This window comes from Monodon monoceros, unplaced genomic scaffold (assembly GCF_005190385.1).
Source record: "Monodon monoceros isolate NGI ecotype Baffin Bay Population unplaced genomic scaffold, NGI_Narwhal_1 Super_Scaffold_4, whole genome shotgun sequence".
NCBI lineage: Eukaryota > Metazoa > Chordata > Mammalia > Artiodactyla > Monodontidae > Monodon > Monodon monoceros.
The window spans coordinates 19,437,082-19,451,685 of NW_021703781.1; the positions used below are offsets into that span (position 1 = coordinate 19,437,082).

General features: G+C 37.2%; 1 protein-coding gene across 3 annotated transcripts in view; it reads left to right on the forward strand.

Moving 5' to 3' along the window:
• TET1 (tet methylcytosine dioxygenase 1) overlaps positions 1-14,604 on the forward strand; it is a 124,888-nt gene that overhangs the window by 71,277 nt on the left and 39,007 nt on the right. For all 3 annotated transcript variants that reach the window (XM_029201204.1, XM_029201206.1, XM_029201205.1), the window contains 3 exons: positions 5,638-7,954; positions 10,807-10,897; positions 11,436-11,529. In XM_029201204.1, the coding sequence (XP_029057037.1) occupies positions 5,638-7,954; positions 10,807-10,897; positions 11,436-11,529 (2,502 nt within the window). The remainder of the gene's footprint in view (positions 1-5,637; positions 7,955-10,806; positions 10,898-11,435; positions 11,530-14,604) is intronic.

Here is a 14,604-nt window from a genome sequence, read left to right on the forward strand (position 1 = left end):
GGAAATGATTTCAGCTTTTCACCATTGAGTATGATGTTAGCTGTGGGCTTATGGCTTATCATAATGGCCTTTATTATTTTGAGGTGTGTTCCCTCTATACCCACTTTGTGGTGAGTACATTATTTGGATGCATCTCTTTTTTTGTTGTTGTTGGCTGTGCTGCACAGCTTGAGGCATCTTAGTTACCTAAACCTGGGTCCCTGGCAGTGAAAGCGCCGAGTCCTATCCACTGAACTGCCAGGGAATTCCGTTTCCTTAAAGTTTAGTTTTATAGTTAGCAGAGTGTAGGACATGTTTTCATGTACTTATAAACTTGTGATACCCAGTGTTTTTTAAAAGCTGCATGAGTTATAACTGAATAATAAGTCAATTTTTTTTCTAATATGTATACCAAGTATATTCTATTACCTGCTTTGTCTTTGAAAAATGCAGGAGATCAAAGAATAAAACTATTGAAACAGCAGTCCAAGGGATCTAGATTGAGTAGGAAAACAAGAAAATCAGAAGCTGCAAAATGAACTGTGAATAGGTAGGGGTGGTCTAGAAACTAGAGGGTATCATAAAGTAAAGATCTTTAGTACTATCAGAATTCTTGGAAGTACATTTTTATTTTTATCTTATTTTATTTTATATCTTTATTGGAGTATAATTGCTTTACAATGTTGAATTAGTTTCTGCTGTACAACAAAGTGAATCAGCTATACGTATACATATATCCCCATATCCCCTCCCTCTTGAGGCTCCCTCCCACCCTCCCTATCCCACCCCTCTAGGTGGTCACAAAGCATCCAGCTGATCTCCCTGTGCTATGCAGCAGCTTCCCACTAGCCATCCATTTTACATTTGGTAGTGTCAATGCTACCATATATGTCAATGCTATATTCTCACTTCGTCCCAGCTTCCCCTTCTCCCCCGTGTCCTCAAGTCTATTCTCTACGTCTGTGTCTTTATTCCTGCCCTGCCACTAGGTTCATCAGTACTGCTTTTTTAGATTCCATATATGTGCGTTAGTATACAGTATTTTTCTTTCTTTTTCTGACTTACTTCACTCTGTATGACAGACTCTAGGTCCATCCACCTCATTACAAGTAACTCATTTTCATTCCTTTTTATGGCTGAGTGGTATTCCGTTGTATATACATGCCACATCTTCTATATTCATTCATCTGTTGATGGACATTTAGGTTGGAAGCACATTTAAAAAAATTGAAGTTTAGCTGATTTACAATTTGTGTTAGTTACAGGTGTCCAGCAAAGTGATTAAGTTATACATATTTATATACATATTCTTTTTCAGATTCTTTTCCATTATAGGTTATTACAAGATATTGAATATAGTTCCCTGTGCTATACAGTAGGTCCTTGTTGTTTATCTATTTTATATATAGTAATGTGTATCCGTTAATCCTGAACTCCTAATTTTTCCCTCCCCCGCTTTCCCCTTTGGTAACCATAAGTTTGTTTTCTGTGTTGGTCAGTTGCTTTTTAATTAAGCTCATTAATTAATGAGACTGTCTTATGCTTTTAGTACATAAATTTTAAAAGGACCTCAAGATCGTCTCTGTAAGGGAATGTATAGTCCAGTGTGTTCGGATATGCATACCAATAAACTTAAAAGCTTCAAGTAAAGAAAAAAAAAAATTCCCCTTTAATTCTGTTTCACAGTGGTAACTATTATTAACAATTTAGGTTTATACTACCAGCTTTTTTTCTGTGCTAGACCAATTTGTATGTGTGTGTGTGTGTTTGGCTGTGCTGCAAGGCTTATGGGATGTTAGTTCCCAGAGCAGGGATCAAACCCCGGCCACAGGAGTGCTGAGTACTAACCACTGGACCGCCAGGGAATTCCCAGTGTTTGTGTGTTTTAAATAAAAAGGGATGATAATGTCACATGTGCATATTATTTTGGTTAATGATATACTAAGAATATTGATACATAGAGTAATGGCTGCACATTTTCCACAATATGATTATATGAGTTTATTTCATACTTTCTCTACTGTAAATGTTATGTTGTATTATGATTTTCTTACATACATTTCTACTTTTTTAGTTTTGCAATTTGGATGGATGAAAACATGACATTTATTTTCATTTGCTTGTCTTCTAGTAAAGTTGGACAGCTTTTGATCCTTTTGATTTCCACCTAAGTGAATTGCATATGCCTATTCTTTCCTCACTATTCTATTGAGTCATTTTCCTTCTTAATTTGTTGGAGCTCTTTTTCATTAAGAATGGTAACTCTTTATATGTACTGCGAATATTTTCCCACTCTGTCACTTGACTTTTCAGTTTATTTTTGGCAATATTTCTCCTACCTTTATAAGTAGCTACGCATATCAGGAAATAAATACATTTTACATCACGATTCAATGCACAGACACCTACATAAAAATTTATATCATAGGGTTTCCCTGGTGGCGCAGTGGTTGAGAGTCCACCTGCCGGTTCAGGGGACACGGGTTTGTGCCCCCGTCCGAGAAGATCCCACATGCCGCGGAGCTTCTAGGCCCGTGAGCCATGGCCGCTGAGCCTGCGCGTCTGGAGCCTGTGCTCCGCAACGGGAGAGGCCACAACAGTGAGAGAGGCCCGCGTACCGCAAAAAAAAAAAAAAAAAAAAAAAATTATGATAATACTTATCTTTACTAAATGTAGTGTACACATTTTTCTTTAATATTCCATTAAAAGACACTTGTCACAAAGCATGATATTGGTATTGGGACTCATAGGTTGTGATCAGCAATTTGAAAAGCATATTATGGTGTCTTTGCCTTTAAGATTGTTAATATCGTATGTAGTTAAAGAATTCTATCTTTTCTTCTATGGCTTACCACTTTTTGCTCTTGCTTTGGAAGATTTTTCCTTACATCTTTTTATATTTACATTGTTAATGTATCTGGAATTTTTTTTTTTTCTGTACGCGGGCCTTTCACTGTTGTGGCCTCTCCCGTTGCGGAGCACAGGCTCCGGACGCGCAGACTCAACGGCCGTGGCTCACGGGCCCAGCCGCTCCGCGGCATGTGGGATCTTCCCGGACCGGGGCACGAACCCGTGTCCCCTGCATCGGCAGGCGGACTCTCAACCACTGCGCCACCAGGGAAGCCCTATCTGGAATTTTTGTTGCATATTTTGAGATAGGAATCAAACTTCCCTCATCATTATTAAGAAATTAATACTTTCTCTACTGCTTACAAATGCCAGCGTTTTAATAATAAATTATTAAAATATTTTTAAATTTAGTCTGTTAATTTGTTTATCTACCCTGCATGTTAAACTTATTATTCCTTTTAATATTAAAAATATTATAATATTGGTGTCTTTTTTAAAAAATCGGCTATTATTTCATTTAGTTTTACAAGGTTGTTATTTAAATGTAATATAGAAAAATGTATATATGATAATTGTATATTTTGATGACTTTTGACAAACTGAACATAGCCTATGTAACCTATACCCTGATTAAGAAATTAGGGGACTTCCCTGGTGATCTAGTGGTAACGCGCCTTACAAGGCAGGGATGTGGGTTGATCCTTGTTAAGGGAACTAAGATCACACAGGCTGCGGGGCAACTAAGCCTGCATGCTGCAACTACCGAGCTCGCGCACTCTGGAGCGTGTGTGCCACAACTAGAGAAGAGAAAACCCCCACGCCACAGCCAGAGAGAAGCCCGTGCACCACAACGAAGAGCCCCAGTGCCGCATCGAAAGATCCTGCGTGCCTCGGCGAATATCCCGCGTGCCACAGCTAAGACCCGACGCAGACAAAAATAAAAATAAATAAATCTTTTTTTAAAAGCCACGGTTAAAAAAAAAAAAGAAAGAAATTAGATATGGCCCTTCTGAACTCTCATTCTTTTATTTATTTATTTATTTTTTGCGGTACACAGGCCTCTCACTGTTGTGGCCTCTCCCGTTGCAGAGCACAGGCTCCGGACGCGCAGGCTCAGCGGCCATGGCTCACGGGCCTAGCTGCTCCGCGGCATGTGGGATCTTCCCGGACCGGGGCACGAACCCGTGTCCCCTGCATCGGCAGGCCACCAGGGAAGCCCCTGATTCTTTTTTTTAGTCGATACTCCTGTTTTTTCTTTGGAGTCAGTTATATAATCATCATTCAGTAAGAAGTCTCCTAATTTTTTATGTTTAGATTTTACTGTCTTCAAGGCATTGACTAGAACATCCAGAGCCACGTTAAATATTATAGAGGTTATTTTCTATTTGCTCTTGACCAAAATGTCCCCTATTGTCTCCTCCTGTGGTATAATTTTGGATGAGCTATTTCAAGGTTTAAAAAAATAGGGATTAGAGGGGGGAATAATGATTCCTTAATGGGTACAGTGTTTCTATTAGGGGTGATGAAAATGTTCTGGAATTAGAGGTGATTGTTGCACAACACTGTGAATAAAATCAGAAGTACACAATTTCAAATGGTAAAATGATGAATTTTATTTCATGGGAACTTCATCTCCAAAAAATTTTTGAAAAGGGGTGTCACTACCCACTCACCAGAATGTCTGATGTGTAAAGATAGAAGATACTAATTAATAAGAATGTGAGCTAATTGTTAGTAAAAATTGAAACTCATAATTTCTGGTGGGAGTGTGTATTGACAACCACTGTAGAAAATGATTTGGCCTATCTCCTAAACTACACGCATATATACACACACTGAATGACCGAGCACTTCCACTCCACGCAATGTATGTACAAGTTCACCAAAATATAACAGTAATATGTTATAGCAGTGTTCTTTGTTATAGCCAAAAACTAAAACTAAATGTCCATCTACAGTAGAATAGAGATATACATTGTAGTATATTCAGTCAATGAATTACTGTATAGCAGTAAGAATGAATGGATTACAGTTAAACTTTACAACATGGATGACTCTCAGAAATGTAATTTTGAGTAAAAGGAAGTCAGCTGTATGAAGTTGGGAAATAAGCCAAAGAAATCTATGATAGATGTGATAGCAGTAGCTACCCTTTGACAGTGGAGTGATGACTAGATGTGTTTTTTTTAATTAAAAAAATTCTTTTTGTTATTTTTATTTATTTTGAAGTATAGTTGATTTACAATGTTGTATTAATCATTGCTGTACAGCAAATTGATTCGGTTATACATATACATACACATTCTTTTTTATATTCTTTTCCTTTATAGATTATTGTAGAATATTGAATATAGTTCTCTGTGATGTACAGTAGGACCTTATTATTTATTAGATGTAAGTTTGTTGGTTGGGATCTGGATATATAGGTGTTCATTCTGTGAAAATTCAACAAGCTATATATTTATGATTTATATGTTTTTGTGTGTGTGTGTTCTACTTCAGTACAGTTTGCATTGAAATAATAAGTATTGTTCATTGAATGGCATCAATGTAAAAATATTTTAAAATTTTATTTTGGAAAAAAATGAATATACCAAAATATTAACAGTCATGGGAATATGATGGTTTCCACCTCTCTTTTTTTTCTTTCTCCTTTTTGGTATTTTATAACTTCTAAAAATGTAAAAAGTGAAAATAAAATGTTTTCAGGGACTTCACATTTAGTTGCTTTTAAATTGTAAAGCTCTTACAGCTCTTACTCAGATATTGGAGCAGATTATAAGAGTAATTTCTCTGTTTATTTTATAGGCAGATTTTGACAACAAACCAGTAAATGGCCCCAAGTCAGAATCCATGGAATACAGTAGTTGTGGTCATGAGGAAGAACAAAGATTGGAATTGAATTCATGTCCCTTAGAAAATGTAACTAAAAATGAAGAAAGTATGACAGGTATTGAAGTGGAAAAGTGGACACAAAACAAGAAATCACACTTAGCTGATCATGTTAAAGGAGAATTCAATACAATTAAAACAGAAGCTGAAAATTTGAAAAGCTCTGAAGATGACAGGAAAAAAATCCTACTTACTGACCTCCTTGAACCTCAAAAGTTGTTTGCACAAACTGTAAGAAACGGCATTAAAAATGTACACTATGTGCCAACTGAAACAAATTTGTCTTTTAAAAAAATCAACATTGAAGAACTTGGCAAGGCATTTGAAAACAATCCTTATAAATTCCTGAAAGACACTGCAAACCATAACAATGCCATGAGCGCCATTGCTACTAGTGCGAGCTGTGATCATCTCAAGGGGAGAAGTAATGTTTTGGTCATTCAGAAGCCTGGCTTTAATTGTAAGTCTTTTCCAGATCCTGCAAACTGCAACTTAAATAGTCATACGAGTATACACAATGAAAGTGATCAACCAAAATCCCTAGAAATTATAACAAATAGAGAACTAAAAGAAGGATCAACACTTCCACCAAGTCTTCTATCCCTAATGAAAGATAGGAGATTAACGCTAGAACAAGTAGTGGCCATAGAAGCTCTAACACAACTTTCAGAAGCCCCATCAGAAAATTCCTCACCATCGAAGTCAGAGAAGGATGAAGAGACAGAACAGAGAACAGCTAGTTTGCTTAACAGCTGTAAAGCTATCCTGTATTCTGTAAGAAAAGACCTCCAAGACCCAAATTTACAAGGGGGGCCACAAAGCCTTCATCACTGTCCATCTCTGGAAAAGCAAAGTTCAGGCAACACATTGATGTTCAATGGCCAAAATATTTCTAAGTCACACAGCAGCTCACCTAGTGACCAAGCATCCGCAAAGGCACAGGAATATTCAACAGTCACAAATTCAGTATCTGTTTTTATACCAAATTCAAATTCATCTAAAACCGATACCAATAAAAATGTTGCTCAAGGTAGAATTGCTCTTGACAGTTCCAAAAATTTGCATCAGTTGACAACAACAACTAATAAATCGGAGTATTGTAACCAGTCACTGGACAGCAGCATCAAGTTGGACTCAAAAGATGATTCCTCATGTCAAGATACAGTTCATAGTAAAATAGAAGAAGATGTTGCTGCACAGTTAACACAACTTGCATCAATAATTAAATTCAATTGTATAAAACCGGAGGACAAAAAAGTTGAAAGTACACCAACAAGCCTTGTTGCATATAATGTACAGCAAAACTATAGCCAGGAGAAGGGCACAATAGAGCATAAACCACCTTCCAGTGTACAAAATAACCAAGGACCTTCAGTAACAAAGCAAAAGAACACAATCCAGAAAAAGACAAAATCTACCCCATCAAGAGATCGACGGAAAAAGAAGCCTGTGATCATAAGTTGTCAAGAAAATGACCAGAAAAAACAGGAACAGTTGGCATATGAATATAGTAAGTTACATGACATTTGGATAGCATCTAAATTTCAAAGATTTGGTCAATTTGGTCCACATGACTTTCCTATTCTATTGGGAAAAATTCCTCCCCTAACCAAAGTATGGAAACCACTGACTCAAAGGAGTTCAGCATTAGAACACAAAAAATTATTTCCTCCACTCACTCAAATAAAATTTGAGCGGTATTATCCTGAATTAGCACAGGAGATGAAGGTTGAACCCTTGGATTCTCTCCCCGTAATCCAGTTAAAAACAGAATCCAATGGACAGGCGTTTACAGAAAATGGATATGCTCAGGTACAGCCAACAGTGAATGTCAATCAGAAAGCTCATCCTTTACTCCAGCCATCCTCTCCAACTAACCAGTGTGCTAATGTGATGGCTGGCAATGACCAAACACAGTTCCAACAGGATGTTAAAGACCAAGTCACACATCAGAGGCTGCCAACATTGCCTGGTATCTCTCATGAGACCCCTTTACCGGACCCAGCACAAATTCTCAGGAACCTAAATGTAGTATGTTCAGGTGGAATTACAGTGGTTTCTACCAAAAGCGAAGAGGACGTCTGTTCATCTAGTGTTGGAGCATCAGAATTTTCCCCAATAGACAGTGCACAGAAAAGTTTTAATGATTATGCGATGAACTTCTTTACTAATCCTACGAAAACCCTGGTGTCCACAACAAAAGATTCTGAATTGCCTACCTGCAACTGTCTTGGTAAGTGAGTTTCTTCATTTTCTTGCATTAATGGCCTCAAGTTGTGACTGAATCAAGTTTGTTTTACAGTTTATATATGACATTTTTGCCCCACTCATATTCTAGCTAGGATGGACTAAATAATTCTATACCCACTTTTCTGTGGGACCCTTATTTATGCTGCTCAGATAAATGGGAAATCCAACTGGTAATTTGGAAACTTTCTTAAGTAGAAAATTTGATTTCTCTCAAGCTAGATGTCTCTCAAGTTGTTTACTGTGCATATCATGAGAATGAAGTCCCTTAATACGTTATCACAGTTTATTCTTCCTATATTCAAAAGAATTTCAACCTTTAAGTCTTTTGTTTAAAAATATATATATTTTAAATTGTGCAGTATAGCATGCATACAGAGAACATAAAATATATGTACAACTTAACAAATAACTATAAAAAAAAGTATCTGTGTAATTGCTAACCCAATCAAGAAGCAGATGGTTCATTAGTATATTCCAGAATGGGTGGTTAAAGGATTGATGGGAAGGATAAAGTAAGTATATCATTCTGATATTTTTTTATCCACAATAGAAAAAATAGTGAAGTGTAGCAATGACTTTTAGTTCTTGATTTTTCAAAGTGCATTTGATACTCTGAAATGAATCCTTCCATTTCTCTGCTCATCATTCAACACTCAGTTTTGACAGCTTACCACATACCAGGCACCAAAGATAGGCTCCTCTGAGAATGAAGAGCCTCCAAGGAGGAGGATCTGACAATCTGGAAGGGATGGCAATGCTGTCTGAGCGGGGTCAATTTGGCAGAATGAGAGATTCTTGGACCAAGGACAGAAGATTGTAATAATGATAACGGCTCCTATTCCAGGTCTTTTACTGCAAGTCTGATAACTGTCCTACACCCTTGACTTGTTATATTCACAACAACCCACCAAAGGGAATGCTTATTATCCCCATTTTACAAGTAAGGAGACTGAGTCAGAGAAGTTCACAGCTAGTAAATGATTAAACTGGAATTCTAAGACAGGCAGTCCCAGCTCCAGCGGCTGTGTTTGTAACTTCCATCCTATGTTGCTTCAAAAATCTGAAGTAGGGGGCTTCCCTGGTGGCGCAGTGGTTGAGAGTCCGCCTGCCGATGCAGGGGACACGGGTTCGTGCCCCGGTCCGGGGAGATCCCACATGCCACGGAGCGGCTGGGCCCGTGAGCCATGGCCGCTGAGCCTGCGCGTCCGGAGCCTGTGCTCCGCAACGGGAGAGGCCAGAACAGTGAGAGGCCCGCGTACCGGAAAAAAAAAAAAAAATCTGAAGTGAAAAAGAGACAATTTCTCTGAATATCATTAAAAATGGAAAAAAGGTCTTTAATTTAAAATGCCAGTAAGATTTATATACCTGAGCTCGTCTAATTTGACTGCATACATAAATTTCAATAGGATGATTGTCTAGTTTCAAGACCCTTATACATACTACCTTAACACAATGTGGGAGTCAAGACAGCCAGGCATTCAAAGTTCATTCAGTATCTGCAGTGGACCTGGAACTGTTGAATACCCTTGTCAGTTGCATGTTTTCCTATAATTGTTACATTTGAAGTTTTTGTGCTCATTGTGTAGAAATCGGAACTTAAAAAGAGAAACAAAAAAGTAGACTTCAGAAATCATCCAAAGTGAGGGTAAAGGATCCCAATCATATCTGAGGGTAAAGGATTTCTGTGAAAGTGTTATTATGTTCTAGCAAAATTAGAGTAATTAACCTTTAGATCAAGGTTCCTCAAATTTAGCACTACTGGCATTTTAGGTGGGATAATTCTTTGTTGTAGGGGGACCACCTTATCTATTGTAGGCTGTTTAGTGGCATCTCTAGCCTCTACTCACTAGTGATGTGCGCGCGCACACACACACACACACAGGTGCGCGTTCGCAGTTGTCACAACCCAAAATATTGCCAAATGTCCCCTTTGGCAAAAATACCCCTGATTAAAAACCACTGCTCTAGATTACCAATAAGTTAAAAATTATTCACCATATCTTGCTTAAGTAGCCCCAGAAATAATCCTGTGTTATACCTGATATCCAATTAAAATGGTAAGTAATGATCTCTTGGCGTAGGTAGACATGCATTTCCCAGTGATTCTAGTTAGACATGAATCTCAGAGGCCAAGTTTTAAAATACCAATTTCTAAGAACTATGTAATTTACACAAAAATTCAAATGGTACAGAAATATGGTGCAAATGTCTTTTTCTAGAGAAAAACGGCTGTTATATTTTTTCTATACAAATTAATATTATTAGTGATTTTAATTTTGTTTCCAGTTTTACAAAATTTAAGGCTTTTAAAACATACTATTTAACTATTACCTCATTGAAAGATGTTAAGAGTGTTTCTCTTTTTTAATATTACGTACAGTTGTCACAAGGAATATTCTTGTATACATATGTATTATAAATACATAATTGTGCGCATATGTAATAGAATAAAATCTTAGCAGTGCAATTGTCGGGCTCAATTTTAATAGGATTCTGAAGCCAAGCTTTTAAGATGTATTGCTCTTGGGTAGCTTAATTTTGTACCTCAATTTTTATAGAATTTTTTTAAAGCAGGAGATCTGAGAATAAATATGAACCACAAGTTAAAATATGTTTTTCCTCCTCTGATTCTTAGAGAAAGAGTGGACTAATTAGGAGCAGAAAGAAAGGGATAAGTTAAATTCCAGGGCCTATTGTCCTAGACTTTAATTACTAAAGCTTACCAAAATCTTGTCAAGATTCATTGTTCTGAATTGAAAAAAAAAAAAATAGCTCTTCCTTGCCCCTATGCAATTCTGTAAAGTTTTGGGTCTAATAATCTTATTCCTTCCACAGATCGAGTTATACAAAAAGACAAAGGCCCATATTATACACACCTTGGGGCAGGACCAAGTGTTGCTGCTGTCAGGGAAATCATGGAGAATAGGTGAGGAAATATGCTTCCCTGTTAAAATCATTCATTATTGGGGATCTGACTCAATGCAGAGAAATCATCTCTGGGAACAAACTCGAGGTGAATGGAAAACTTCCAGGAGCATGAGTTTGATGTTTCTTAGGGCCCAGGAAAAGCATAGAGTCCTGGTGTCCCTGCTGAGTCACTCACACTGAGCCATTGGGCACTCAATAAGACCTTCACAAAGCAAGGCTATCTTTGTTAAATGCAGACATACTTATTTTTATTATTGTATAATGGTAGAAATAGTTAAAATTACCTCTGTCAACAGTGCATTCACATTCCTTTTGCTTGTCTTGGAGCCAGGCCATTGTTTAAAAGAGTGATCCTTAAGGACAAGTATACAGAACTGGATAACAAATAAAAATACCTGCCACACGAAAGTAAATTTTTAACTAAGTTATAATTATGAGTGTTTGAATTTTGTACTTCTGTAAATCTATATCTTATGCACATGAAGATGTTAAAAGTGTATTGCAATTATTTTCCCTTCACTGTGTTTCATACTCAGGTATGGTCAAAAAGGAAACGCAATAAGGATAGAAATAGTAGTGTACACGGGGAAAGAAGGAAAAAGCTCTAATGGGTGTCCAGTTGCTAAGTGGGTAAGTATTTTGCACTTATACATTTTTCAAAATGGATATATTCCACATATAAACTAAATCAATTTTTTTCCATGAAGATGTGGACTAGAAAAATACCCACCCCCATTATTCCCAGGGAAAAAAGGAAGCTATTTTTCTTAGCCTGGGTTTTTATGTTAACGAACAAAAGGGTATGGCCATTCTCAGTTGGTATCTTGTGATATAGGGTCATTAGTCTTAGAGTTTTTTGTTACTTTTAGACAGCATTCAGTGCATTTATAATTAGACAGCATAAATAAATGGTACTAAATTATATATATTGTTTCCTATATCTTTTTTTTTGTACATTCTTTTTCATATTCTTTTTCATTATGGTTTATCATAGGATATTGAATATAGTTCTCTGTGCTAGACAGTAGGACCTTGTTGTTTATCCATTCTAGATATAAAAGCTTACATCTGCTCACCCCAACCTCCCACTCCATCCCTCCCCCAGCCCCCTCCCCCTTGGCGACCACTAGTCTATTCTCTATGTCCCTGATTTTGTTTCTGTTTCATAGATAGGTTCATTTGTGTCATATTTTAGATTTCACATATAAGTGATATCATATGGTATTTGTCTTTCTCTTTCTGACTTACTTCACTTAGTACGATAATCTCTAGTTGCACCTATATCTTACTTTTATCAGTTATTTTGAAATTCTTTCTAATTCATTGTCTCATAGGGCCACCTTAATGAAGATCATACAATATTGAAAACAAAACCAAACTTTTTACAACATATTTCCAAAATTGTTTTATGACTACTTTGAGTTTTCTAAATCTGCGGAGCTATAAGAAGAACTGGATTTAGCTTCTTTAGGAAGTTCTCAACTGAGAAACAGTATCATATCAGGAGGGTGTTCACATCCACAAGGATATTGACCAGTTTACTTGGAATTCTTGACCAAAGGATCATTTGAGATACTGTCCTATCATTTGTCAATAATGATGATGACTATAATAATGATAGTAAAATAATAACAACTACCTCTCATTAAATATCAGGAACCATATTAAGCACCTGACATACATTGCCTCATAAATCCCTGTAGAGAGACTCATGATTTTGGAAAAGGGAAAAGTCATTGTTTTTATGCCCATTTCAGAAGAATAAAAAACATTAAATGCAAAATGGAGATAGGATTGGAACCACGGTATTCCTAAAGCAAGACCATTGCCACATCCTTATGTATTCCAGCAGACTGTATGACGTGGTTATTTATTTATTTATTTTTGGCTGTACCGCGCGGCATGCAGGATCTTAGTTCCCCAACCAGGGATTGAACCCATACCCCCTGCAGTGGGAGAGCAGAATCTTAACCACTGGACCGCCAGGGAAGTCTCTCTGGTAGGGTTTTGATTAGAATTGTATCAGATTGTATCAAACCAATTTGGGAGAATCCTAACCATTGGACTGCCAGGGAATTCCCTGTCTTGGTTACTTTTCAGCCTTTGGAGGGTGACAGCAGTGATGAGCACAAGAGCTGGGCACTGAACACTAAATACCTTAGAGTACTTTCAGTTTCTTCAATCCGTTTGGAGTGCATAGTCTTGTCAAAATATAAATGAACATATCAAGGAATTCTCCATATGTATAACACTACCCAGATAGTGATATAAATCTTTCTAGCACCCCAGAAGCCTCCCTTTGGCCCCTCCCAGTTGGTAACTCCATGCAAAGATAACCACTATATAACCACTTCATTATACAGGTCTTTTTCATGATTTCTATACAACTAGAGTCATATAGAATGTACTCTTTTGTGTCTATCTCCTTTCCCTCAACATTTATAAAACATGGGTTTAATGGCTGGAGCTCCCACAGCCAACTGGAACCATGAATTGACTTGATAATAGAAGATATGTACTAGGATGGGGAGAAGAAAGATAGGAGCACGAGTCCCTGATGATACCAATAGAAGCGCTGTACCAACCTTAGGCTTCTTAAACCTGGAGTTCTGTAACATGAGAGAATTTTTTTTCACTTCTTTAAAACCTGTTACTAGACAGTCTTCTGTTACATTAAATAGAATTGAATCCCAAATAAGATACCTGCCTTCAATTTGCTCAATTTCCACAAAACATTCACCCACACAAGTCAGTCCCCACATGTAAGAGTTTTGGTGAAGATATATCTAAACGTTAGTCAGAGTGATCTTTATTTTTATTTTTATATTTTATTCACTCTTGAGAAACTTAAGACAGTCAATCCATAACATTTTAAAGTAGGAAATAATACAGAAGGGCCGTTTTTTCTATTGAGTTATTAGGCTTCTATTGATTTTTATAGAAGATCCTTTAGAAAACTGAGTGTGATAAGTTGCAAATATATTTTCTCTTTGTCTTGTTTCTTTGGCTGTGCTGCACAGCATGCAGAATCTTAGCTCCCAGACCTGGGATTGAACCCACGCCCCTTGCAGTGGAAGGGCGGAGTCTTAACCACTGGACCACCAATGAAGTCCTTGTTTGTCATATTTTTTAACATACAGATTTTTTTTAATGAAATGAAATTTAAAAAAAACTTTTTTTAAATTTTTGGCTGTGTTGGGTCTTCATTGCTGCACGCAGGCTTTCTCTAGTTGTGGTGAGCGGGAGCTACTCTTTGTTGCAGTGCGCAGGCTTCTCACTATGGTGGCTTCTCTTGTTGCTGAGCACAGGCTCTAGGTGCGTGGGCTTCAGTAGTTGTGGCACCTCTGTCTCAGTAGTTGTGGCTCGCAGGCTTAGTAGTTGTGACACATGGGCTTATTTGCTTTGCAGCATGTGGGATCTTCCCAGACCAGGGCTTGAACCCGTGTCCTCTGCATTGGCAGGCGGATTCTTAACCACTGTGCCACCAGGGGAGTCCCCAATGAGATGAAATGTTGAGTTAAATTTTTAATGGAAAACTTTGCTTTTATGGCTTCAGTGTGTCTTAATTAGAAAAATCTTTACCACTTCTACCTTACAAATCTCGAGTTTTCTTTTCATAATATTTTAATGATTTCATTTTTTTCTACACTTAACTGTTTTATTCATCTTGTGTGTAGAATGTTAGTCACAACTTGAGTTTTTTCA